The sequence below is a fragment of the Sciurus carolinensis genome, chromosome 2 (assembly GCF_902686445.1).
Source record: "Sciurus carolinensis chromosome 2, mSciCar1.2, whole genome shotgun sequence".
In the NCBI taxonomy this organism is placed as follows: Eukaryota; Metazoa; Chordata; class Mammalia; order Rodentia; family Sciuridae; genus Sciurus; species Sciurus carolinensis.
Window position 1 is genome coordinate 168009665 of NC_062214.1, and position 12095 is coordinate 168021759.

The 12095-nt window shown below is 42.9% G+C and overlaps 1 protein-coding gene and 1 non-coding gene across 3 annotated transcripts in view; both read right to left on the reverse strand.

Annotated features, from left to right (window-relative positions):
- Positions 1 to 2627: 2627 nt before the first annotated feature.
- The window catches only part of Dcaf5 (DDB1 and CUL4 associated factor 5), a 100205-nt gene continuing 90737 nt past the window's right edge, over positions 2628 to 12095 (reverse strand). For both annotated transcript variants that reach the window (XM_047539506.1, XM_047539505.1), the window contains exons 8-9: positions 10701 to 10828; positions 2628 to 4433 (exon numbers count right to left, since the gene is read on the reverse strand). In XM_047539506.1, the coding sequence (XP_047395462.1) occupies positions 2667 to 4433; positions 10701 to 10828 (1895 nt within the window). In that variant the 3' untranslated portion in view covers positions 2628 to 2666. The remainder of the gene's footprint in view (positions 4434 to 10700; positions 10829 to 12095) is intronic.
- On the reverse strand, positions 6050 to 6123 carry Trnam-cau (transfer RNA methionine (anticodon CAU)). Its single transcript has one exon. It is a non-coding gene; the product is annotated as a tRNA-Met (tRNA).

Here is a 12095-nt window from a genome sequence, read left to right on the forward strand (position 1 = left end):
TGGGAAATAAAGTGGAGAGACACAGTTTTACAAATTTGAACCTGCCACTTAAAACTTTATGTACAAGATGCAGAAAAAAACCCAAAAGGTACTTTCAAATAGTTCTTATTCTATTCAGTGCTATCTGTTCTGCTAGTAAAAATACCATTGTGAAAGAATTTGGGGATTAAATGCACCTCTAAATCTGGGGCCTTAATTCTACAACAGTTTAGGTAAAGGGAACCCAGAAAGTAGTTCCTGCCAGTAGTTTCTAGGACCACAACCACACATCATACAAGATCCCTGGGAGGAAAGGTGGAGTGGCCACAGAAACATCCATTTCTCAGCCTGCTCCAGTGGGTATGTCATGGGCCTGTCTCATGCAATGCTGGGAAGTCTCTCCCAAGGATGGCAGTCATCCCTCTAAAAGTGATCTTTCTTGGCTTCTAATATTAACCAAAATGAATTTAACTTCTCTTCTGAGTACCCAAATGAAAAAAAAAAAAAGACTTTTAATATGAAAGACCAAGTTCTGCATTTGGCAACTATAACTACCAATAGCTAGTTACAGGGGAGTTTTACTTCTTTTTCTCCAGGAATATATGTGGATTGTCTTTAGAGAACTCAGAAGAGGCTACTTGTTGATTAGATTAGAATCAAACAAAACATAAGGGCTGGGTGTGCTGACTAAGAAGGGGAAGAGAAACACACACCGAGTGGTTATATCTTTTTTTTTTTTTGTATATAAAGGATTAAAAATTTTCAATTTAATACATTTTGGAAAAGCAAATGTAAAATGACTTGGGCTTATAAAACCAGAATTTACAATTATTTGTGAATAGTCAAAGACAAATCATAGAACCATTTTGATTACAAATCCAAAGTAATTCTAATGTTGGTTACAGAATCACTGTCCCGCTCCCCCAGTAAGAGTCCGGCTGTTGAATCGCGTGTACCCTCACTCTGCTCACACTCCACCTCCCTCTCCTAAAACCGTGCTCGTGTGAACCCCAGTCACGTCACACATACATCAGGCACATCCGCCCTTCGTGAGGTTTAGTGACATGTCATCTCCTCTCGACTTGCCAACCACTCTCCTTTTCTGAAGAGCCATCTCCCCCAGAGCCTGATTTCATCCAAGTCTTCAGCCTCCACAGGTGGCCTCCCCTTGGTCCCAGTTCCATCACGACAGGTCCTCGTCTAAGGGGAATGCTGGGTCAGTGAGGCCACAGGAGTCTCCAGGTAGGTCCTTACGCCATTCTCAGCTGGTTCCTAGGTGTCTAGCACCTTAGTGCTCAAGAAAGTTACATGCTCTCTCTCCCTCATTTCTTGCCAGCATCCCACCCTTTGAGACACATATGCTAACAAGCATTTGGTCATTTCTAGGTCTTTCTGTCTCACACAGCCCTACCTTGATAACCAGGTGACTGTAACCACCACAATGCTGAGAACCTCTTGGACTTTCCCTCTCAATCATCATCTGCCTCCATGGAACTCAGTCCCTTCCGGGAGCCAGTTGTCAAACCAGAGGTTCCCCTCCCATACCCTATGCTTCCCAATGGACGTGCTGAATCTATCACCTTGAAATGCCTGCTGCCTGTGAAGTTCAGTCAGAACACCACAGTCTTTGTCAAGGGCAAGCCTGGGGAAAATGCCAGTCCCACCAATTCTGATGAATAGTTTTGGGTTGAATTAAAAGAACATAGTACCACATTCTGCTCTTCACTTCATTTACACACCTCTACCATCCACTTAAGTAGTTTGAGCACAAAGCTCTTGAGAGCTGTCTTTCCCCCTTCCTTCAATATGTCTTAACTCCATCACATGGGGCCAAGGAAGCACCTGCTGGCCTTTTGAGTGCCTCTTAGGAACTAGCACCTAGCTGGTTAATGTGTTATCCACAACTAGTCATATTTCATGGCCTCCATACAGTACATATTGCAGCATCGCTCGATTTGCAAACAGTGAAATTTATCAGGATCTCTATGCCCTTGAATCAGATCCTAAGTGCTAACCTCCATTAGCATTAAAAATGTTCCACTTTTAGTATGTCCACATTAAATGCTCAATGAAGAATGTTCTTAGAGAAAACATGGAAGATTTCTTTAAGAAAGGAACCATGCTTTCCTTTCCAGCACAGCCAGTGGGCTGGAGGCCTGCTCCACTCTCCTTTCCACACTCTCAGCTCAAGACTACAACTCACTGGCGGCACGATCTGATTGAACAGGTGCTTCTCGCTAAGACCAGAACACCTTCGACATGAGAACAGGGTGAGATGGCAAAAACTATAGACCCAGAGTTCCTTGTTGATGGACAACTAAAAGAAAGGTCTCATGAGACAATGAGCTCACACATGCCAGTGCACACACACGTCACACATCCCAACAAGGATTCACTTTCACAGAACCTTGCACAGGTACACTATGCTCACATCTCACTAGAAAAGGAATTATTTGGATTTCCCCCCTTTCTTTATACAGCACAAGCCAATGGCCAGTTGGACATTCAGACCCGTTGTTGAATGTTGAACAGAAGGGAGCAGCAGCAGAAACGAAATTTCAGGCCCTGGTTTTATGTGCCTTTAATACTTTTTTCCCTTTCCTCTGTGTTCACTAAACAAGATTTTTTTTTTTTTTTTTTTTTTTTTGTAAGGCTACTTTTTGTAGCTATTTTTCCCTTTGTATTTATCATGTTTTTAATTTCTTCTCTGAGGAGCAATTCTCTGAATCTGTGTCTTCCAATTCAACTCGGTGCCTTTTGAAGCCACTGTGGCCATGAACAGCCCTGCTGCTGTCTGTGGTGTCAGTGGGGTCCTCTCTTGTTCCAGCACTGGGAGTCTCACAGGTCATTTCAGACCCACAACAATCTTTGTGTAGGAGTGTCCCTGTCAGGGACGAGTTATCATGGTCAGTGTCTGAGTGTCCTGGGGAAGAGTAGGCCGCCACCACCTCTAGCTCCCCAAAGTTCTGCCCATTGTTATGGGGGTAAGGGGGCCGGGGGTGCAAGCGTCCATTGTTGTGGTTGGCACAGGTGGTTTCGAGGCTCCTCTCCTCACTGTCATCAGACTGGGTCCTCGGACAGTTTCCAGACCCACTGTTGAGAGTGGAGCCAGATGTCTTGGGTACAGGAGGAGAGGGTGGTTCCTCAGCCCGGCTGCTCAGGGCCTTGCTCAGGGCCTTTCCATTAAGCTTCTTGGTTTCAAAAGAGTGTTCTACAGAGCCACCATTGTTAGTGTCCTGAGAGGTACCCTCTGGTGCCTCGGTCCAAGGTTGGCTGCTGTGCTCATGGCCTGGGCCACTGCTGGGATTTCTAGTGGAAGTTCCTTCTTTAAAAGCATCCTTACTGCAGCCTTCAGGTGGCAGGTCCTGGTTCCTTGGGACCATGGCTGTGTTTAGACAGGCTTCCTTACTGGAGGAAGGTGCTGGGTTGTCTTTGTGACTGGTTCCTGCTCTCCCTTCATCTGCCTCTCCTGTCACCAGGGAAGTCTCTCCATCTTTGTTATTGGAGTAGGAGATATAGGAGTAGCGAAGCCATTTGTAAGCTTTATAAATCTTTCGCTCAACTGATTCTATGTCAGAAGTTGGTGAGGCCCGGCTTGGCTGAATCTCCAGAGTGGAAGCGCTCCGCTCAGGGGAGGAGGTAGGGGAGGAGGAAAGGTCATCCACTTTGATCTGAGGGTAATCACAGTTGTCTTCTCCAATGTAGGTGGTGGTGGGCTTGGTCGGGGCACTGGGCCTCTCTTCTCGGGGCATCTTTTGTCGCCGACGCATGGCGTTCCGCTGCCGGGTGGAGGTTCGGCGTTCATTCAGCTCCTCCTCATCCTCTGAGCTGCTGGAGCTGCTGGAACTGCTGGATTCCTCTTCAGGGCTAGGTGATCGTGGCCGGGGGAAGAGATCTGTGTCCAGTTCAACCTCACAGGCATTCTCTTCAGAATCAGACTCGTTGGACAGGGCCAGGAGGCGTTTGTCTTGGTAGCGCCGCAGAGCAGACAGGCGCTGTTGGCGAGAGGCTGCATCCTCACATGTGGGTGTTGGTGGGGTGGATGCCACTGCATTTGCAGTGGTGACCCTCAGGGGCCCCAGATGGAAGGCGTTGTCAGCAGACTCATCTACTGTGGGAGGTGGGGAGCGGGGCAGTGAGGCTGAGGACTCAGAGTCAGTGTAGCCCGAGCGCTCGCTGACCCCTGCGTGCAGCTGAAGGATGGTACTCTCACTGAGGTCGCTGTCTGAGTCAGAGCTCCAGCCCTCAATCTCTCGGCGTACCAGGGAGTCAAAGAAAGCCATCATCCGGGGGTCTTCTTGGACCGACTGGTTGGCATAGTCATGCGACAGGCCACTCCCGCTGTTCAGCACAAGGCTGATGTACTCTTCGTGGGTGTAGAGGCAGCGGGAATCATCCTCAATTCGGCCGTCCAGGTCTCCAGTACATCCTGGCTGCTTGTATGGGCTCCAGATCTGCATAGATGAAAAGCAAGATGATTTGAAGACTGGCAAGTGTGTTAAAAACTTTCAGCAGGTAGAAGCTGTGTACAGAGATACCACTTTTCCAAAGTGAAAACAAACCCAGCAGCCAGAACCGCTGTGACAGCTAACACATCAGCCTACAGTTCCACTTCTCAACTGCAGCATTTCCATTTTATTTTATTTTTTAGAGATGGGGTCTCGTTACATTGGCTCAGGCTAGCCTCAAGCACACAATTCTCCCACATCAGCCTCCCTAATAGCTGGGACTATAAGTGTGTGACACCATGCCCAGTATTGAACATTTCTATTTTTAGCTACTGGGAATTGCTTACTGGTGATTGATAAGAATAGCCAACTGCCAACACTGTAGCTCCTTCTCGGACATGCAGCCATCAGTTACCCAGAAAACTGGGTTCTCTTAGCCAGGGAGCTACTGCCTTTCTCCTCAGTTCTTCTGTTAGCTGCAAGAACAGGGGTGACTGCAGTCCTATCCCTTAACTCTTCCCACTCTATGGACAGGGACAAGGGCTCACAGTGAAAAGACAGCAGAACTGGGATTCCAACTCAGGACTGTCTGATTCAAAGACCTACCTTTACAAGCTGGATAAGTTATGCAAAAATCAAGTTCAAGGTAATTAAGCTGTCACTGCAAAGGAGAATGATTAGCTCCACCTGACTGCCAGACTGGTCCAAAAAGCGGCACAGAGAAGCTCAGTTACATCAGTATGTAGCCATGGCAACTCAATGAAATTCCAGGCGATTTTCTTGCCTGACAGGATGGTGTCTATCTTTAGATGGCATCCAACCTAGAGAACAGTGGTCTCTCATTTCCCATCTGCTATCAAGACAAAGGTTTTGTTTCCCTAAAGCTATCTAAGGACAAATTCACCTTCTTTTGGGAACTCTATGAGGCTAATTTCTGTTTTGCTTTACTTGGCAATTCCTGGGAGCTGGTGTATCTTTGGAGGATTCTCAGTTCAAAGGAGGCTGAAGAAACCTCCTAGAGTAGCTTCTCCCCACCAATTCCCAAATCAGATGAATTCTTCCTTCAGTTTATTCACAATTCCTCTTCCCAGGTATCTTCCTCTCTCTGGCTTCATAACCTCACACAGGAGTTTTAAGGTAGTAATTCTTAAACTTGAGTGCCCAAGGATCTCCTAAAGAATAATTACAAGGTTGACTCTGAAAGCCCTGCTCGTGGGAAACATTTAGACATGGTATCTAGCACAAGATATAGATGACTATTCTCTGCAGACAGGTGCCTAAGGGACTAACAGTTTAGTGGCTTAGAAAGGATGCAGAGGAGTCCAAAAGGTAAACTCCTTAGGATGTTTTTTGGTTCTTATTCTTAATTCTGAGCAAAGTCTCTCATCTCCACAATTTAAACATGGTAAAATGAGTCAGGCATGGTAGTGAATACCTGATATCCCAATGACTCAGGAGGCTGAAGCAGGAGGACCACAAGTTCCAAGTTAGCCTCAGCAATTTAGTGAAGCCCTAAGCAACTTAGTAAGGCCCCCCCTATCTCAAAATAAAAACTAAAAAGGGATGGGGATGTGGCTCAGTGGTTTAGCACCCCTAGGTTCAAACCCTGATTTTTTTTTTTTTTGCGGTGCTAGGGATTGAACCCAGGGCCTTGTGCTTATGAGGCAAGCACTCTACCAACTGAGCTACATCCCCAGCTCTCAAACCCTGATTAAAAAAAAAAAAAAAAAAAAAAAAAGGTAAAATGTTATTAACCATGTTCCCTAATATAAAGAGAAATCTAACAGAAGTGCAAAATAATAATGGTGAGATGTTGGCCTAATACTTGCAAATCAGTTTTAAGGTTCACATATACCTAGTCCCCTGTTCCAAAACTTCAGGAATGAAAATCATAAATAACACTTTTCACAAAATCAGCTTTTGTGTGGACCCTGGAATTAAATCAGCTGAGGCAGACAGTACATTTCTGAAGACTATGGTAATGGAACAAAACAGGATCAAGAGGTAAGAAACAAGTATAGGTTCCCTCAGTTGCTAGCTTAGCTGGTGATCTTGAGGGAGGCTCAGATCCTTCACCTCAACAGTGAATTAGATGGATTTTCACCTAATCCTGATTCAGAGTAAAACAAAACAGCCAGTCTTCATTAAGGAACTGGTGTTACAGAGCTGCAGGATGAGCAGGAAACTTAGCCCCATGGTCCTGAGCCAATGACTTCAGTCTTGGAAGTCTATTTCTCACCTATAGACATAATCTATACTAAAGCACCAACAGACATGGTGCTTCTTCTTTCATTTGGTGACTGAATACCACAACCACAAAGATTTAGACCCCCCTCAAGAGGGAGTTTTGTATATCAAAAATATTGACTGTTCCTATGATCTTGGTCTTCATCCTTAAAACATCAATTTCAACCATTTGTGAAATTATTCTTTTCTTTATCCTGAAAGTCAATAACTTAGAAATAAAGCAATGAAAAAAACAACTTCCTGTCCCCTATTAAATGTGGCTAGGCATGCCTCTTTGTGGGGTTACACAATGAGAAAAGGAGGAAGAACAACAGCTTTTTCTTTAAGCCTCGTGAAGAGTTTAGTTCAAGAGATGCTAAGGAAAAGGATGAAACTCAATTCTTATTCAGATATCATCCAAATGAAAAGCAACTGAGTGGCAATGAGCTACTAAGTGAGGACCACATGCTTGTAGCAACTCAAAGTCCTTTGTTCTCCTTGAGCAGTTACACTGAACTTAGAATTTGTCTACTACCAAGGAAATGTACAAAGATAAGGTCCTCAACTGCTATTCAAGGGCTTGCTATACTCAGTGTGGCTTCCAACCTGGTCCTGCCCACATTCTGCCTTCCTGGCCTAATCTCCTAGACCCACATTCTAGTCCTCTTCACTTTGGCCAAATGCAATCATTTATTCATAAGCACAATGCATAGTAGTTGATGAATAAATACTTGTTGGTCTAATGAAATAAATAAATATCCATGCCTTTTCTCAGAATGTTCTTCCCATTTTGCTTCTGTCTTTCCTTTTGAAATATCTATCTATTCTTCAAAATTTAGCTCAAATATTAACCTATACTGAGATTAACCCAGATGAGAAAAATCTATTCCTCCTCCCACAGAATTCGTTTACATGTCCTCTGCACACACTGCATTTCCCACTATCTTTATTTCTTGATTTTCCTACTGGGTCATTAATTCCTAGGGGGACCTCTACTACCATTTTGTGTTCTCCCTAAGACCTGGCACAAATGGCACACAATAGGTACATCACAAATATGGGATAAATATTGAGCTTCAAGGGGCAGGGAAGAAAGCCAGGATTTGCCTCATGTTTAACTATAAAATGAACCCCCTCTTTTGGCTTAGTGTGGGCATTCAGCGGGGTAGAAGGTCTGTTATTGGTGAGAACAAACTGACCTTGATAAGAGGGATTCTTCTCTAAACTAAAAAGGCAGCAGAGCAAAGGATAAGGGCAAGGAGAAGATAGAGAGGTGAGAGAGAAGCAGGTCTCAGGCTAGACTAGAACATGGTAGGTGAGAACTCTTGAGACTTCTGACCCTCTCAGAAGTAGCAAGCAATAGAGTGACATTCATTAAAACAGAAATTGTCATGCACAGGTCATTCCCAAGGCACTCCTGAGTGTCTGAGTGTCTCAAGTCCTCACTTTACAGAGGGAGACTGATCCAAGGGCACTGAGACTCGCTGGCCTTTCAGGGTAACGTAGGCATAGGCAAGGGTAGTGACTGTGAAGAGAGAGGAGGCCAGTATTGGGCTCGGTTTCATCCTTCTCCTTTTCACCTCTCCTCCTGCAATCCTTTAACCATCACACCATTTCCAACCAGATGGTGAACAGGGAAGACACTTGTGAGAGAGCAAAGCTGAGAAATTCAGAGCTTTCAGCTTTCCATCTCACTGTGGTCATCTGTGCATACTTAAAGGTTTCAAATGGCTAAACAACTCCTGGTTCCTATGGGAACCTGGAGCAGTGAGTTCTATACTCAGTCTGGATAACCTCACAGAGAAAACATTTTCTTCTCTCTCTTGAGAACTTGGCTAGTTTCCAATCTATGACCTTTAGGGTAAAGATTTCAATTGACTAAACAATAACTGGGGAGACTTAGCACAGAAGCATCCCAGAGTACACGGCCAAACAGGAATTCTCTTCTAAAGGAGATGCCCAAGCACAGAGCTCTGTGAAAAAGAGAATGACGTCAACAGGCCTAGAGAGGACATTACAGTGCCAACCCATTAGTCATAGGCCAAAGGAGAGGGGAAAGCAATGTAAGGGGCAGGGCCATTTCAATGACAGCCCCAGTGAAGGAATACTGAGATGATAAAATCAGGCTGCCTGCTGCCTTCTCTCAGCGTGATAAATGTGGTGGAATGAAGAACAGGGCTCTAGCATAGCTTTATCACTAATTATCTGTGTGACCTCAGACAGTTAATTTATAATTTAATTGTCATCACCTGTTAAAAGAAAAAGTTGGAGGAAATGACCTAAAAGACCCATCTATCTCTTTGGGAAAACAAGTGCAGACAAGAAAGTGAGCTTTAATTTCCAGGACTAACAAAGTCTATACAGAGGAAGTTGGACTAAGGGCAAATAAAAATATTGACCCGCACACCAATATAATATTCCTGATAGCTATCTCTTACAATCAAATACAACTTAGTTTTACAGATAGTTGACAATTTACTAAATCATCACAAATCAGTTTTTACTTTTTCTCTGAAACCTCTCACATATTTCAATATCATTTAAAAAAAATTAAGAACTTCAACTTTTGGGGGGAATATTATCTATCCTAATTTAACTCAAGTTATTTTACAGAGCTCTTAAAATTTTCTCATTTTCCCAGATATGGAAAAAGGTGCACTAGCAACTGGAATGTGAGTGATGGGCAGTGAGCTATCCTTTTGTGGACACAGGCCAGGCTGCATTCCTCTGTTGTTGAGATAAAAATATTTCTTGGTTGAGATGAGTTCATTCAAGCTGATGTGCAACTGATGTGTTTAATATTCACAAACAAGTAGCCTCAATCACAACCACACGCAGTAGTGTTTTTTTGTATCCTGAGACAACTTATGCTGGTTCTGACAATATCTGTGACATATAAGGACAGCAATTAATGCAAAGTGCTGCTGAGTAACTGAAGGGATAATGACTCTCCTAACTCCAGGTGAGGTTGTGAAAGCAGAATTCAAAATCAAAGGGAGGCTGAGGCAAGAAAGATTCCAAGTTCAAGACCAGCCTTGGCAACTTAGCCAGACCCTGTCTAAAAAAATGAAAAAGGGCTGAGGATACTTCTCGCTGTTCGAACACTCCTAGGTTTAATCCTCAGAACCCGCCTTCCCCAAAGAAAATATTCAAAGGTCATTGGAAATTCTAGCGGCATACAAGGTAGTGTCTAGAATACACCACTTGTTTTAAAGTTTAGTGGCCAGTTTTAAAAATGGTTCTGGAGTCATCCAAGACCACAGGGAAGTCAGGGGTCTTTGGATCAGCAGTTCTGGGAGGTGTGGAGATGTCTGTGAGGTCATCAATGCCAGGCTAAGGTCTGTATGGCCTCCTCCTAACAATAGCCATGTTTGAAAAACAGATAGCTATATATATATATATATATAAATATATATATATATATATATATATGCAAAGGGATATTTATGGAACATATATTAACATATACCTAACAATGTAAGTCCACATATATATAAAATATAGAAATTTATTCACATACATATATAGTTCTTCTCACTAGTCTGTGGTCCTTCACCAAAACATGAGAAAGAAAAGCCATCTTATATTTTTTATGTAATTATATTCATGCATAAGCATAAATATTTCTAATAAAAATAGATACATATAAATTATATTGATTTCTTAATACACATATTACAAATAGTTTTTGAAAGGAAGTTTTTTTTGGGGGGGTGAACTGAGGGGCACTCAACCACTAAGGCCCCAGCCTTATTTTGTACTTTATTTAGAGATAGTGTCTTAGTCTCGCTTTTTTGAGGTTGGCTTTGAACTCTCTATCCTTCTGCCTCAGTCTCCCGAGCTGCTGGGATTACAGGTGTGTACCACTGTGTCCAGCTTGAAAGGAGGGTTTTTAGCATCAACTTTCCAATATTTTATGTCAAATTGAAAATTTTGATAGATCTTTTAGTTTGTTTAGTTATGAGGTCCTGCATACATTGTTCCAGTGTCTTCTAATTATGAACTGTAATAATTTCTTCAAAAAGACAGAGGGGGAAGGTATCTCACCTTGATAATCTTTTCTACACCAGAAGAGCAGATCATGTAGGTGTGGGGATTAAATCGGACCTGGTTAACAATAGAACGATGCCCTTTCAGCACCATGAAGGCTCCATTGACCACCCTGCCAATGCCACCTGGGAAGACACAAGGAAACAAAAATCAAACAATGAGATGGATCAAAGTAAAAATGTTCCAGTAATGGCTGACAAACAGCTCTGAACAGGAGCAGATATTTTTTTGTTGTTGTTAACTATGCCACCAAGAGAAAGTTTAATCTTACAGATAAAGTTGCTATGGAAAGAGGTCTAAAACACCTCTCAGCATATGTGCTCTTACCAAGAGCCTTTATTTAGCTTGTAAGCATTGCCCACGCCCACCCACTGCAATTCCATTGTCAATGAAACCAAAGCTACTTAAAATGTTCCGCAAGTTTTTGATCCCCAAGTTGGAATAAAGTATACCCTAGAAAAGGCCAACTGAGCAAAATGAGACTGAACTGCTTGTACATATTTAGGCTGCTGAGGCAGGGACAGGCAGAACCTGAAGCATATTATGACTTAATGCATAAATGGCATCTTGGATTCATTTGCCCTCAAGTTCTATGATGAAAGATAGGAAACATGAAAATAAGGAAACAGCCCTCTGGGAAAATAATGGAGAGAATCCCCTTTACACCCTGATACCAGGGAGAACTAAAGATAAAGGAGATTTAGATCACTTCCATAATAAGTAAGGTCCAAGTATTAAGAATTTGAATTAGAGAGTAAGCTCTAAAAATACCATGTATAAGCTGGGCACTGTGGTACAGTCATTTAATCTCAGCTACTCAGGATGCTGAGGCAGGAGGATCACAAGTTTGAGACCACCTTGGAAATTTAGTGAAACCCTATCTCAAATTTAAAAAAAGGGGGGTGGGGCGGATATAGCTCAGTGGTAGAGCACTTGCCTAGCATGAGTGAGGTCCTTGGTTCAATCCCTAGTACTGTAAAAAACAAAGAAACCAAACCAAAACAAAACTATACAAAAACCTCCCACCACGAATGGATTAAATTCAACAGAACACAGATAGAAAGCTATATTTTAAGGACAAACTTAAAGGCTTTCTTTTAAGTGAATAAGAAAAGTACCAGAGACCTGGAACTTACAGTAGAATAAAGAGAGTTCATTTAATTAAGGACTACCTTCTTGTCCCTACCAGGAACATGGCACCACGAGGGTACAACATATGATTAGACAGTGTCTGCTCCATGCGTCTCCATACTACTCCCAGTTCTACTTTGTTCAAAGATTAATTCCAAAGATTTCTTGATGTCTCCATGTCTAAAGAAAAATGACTAAACAATGTCCCTTCCCCTGACATAATATGGTTGCAGAGGTGTCTTCTGCTTTTAACCTGCTGAT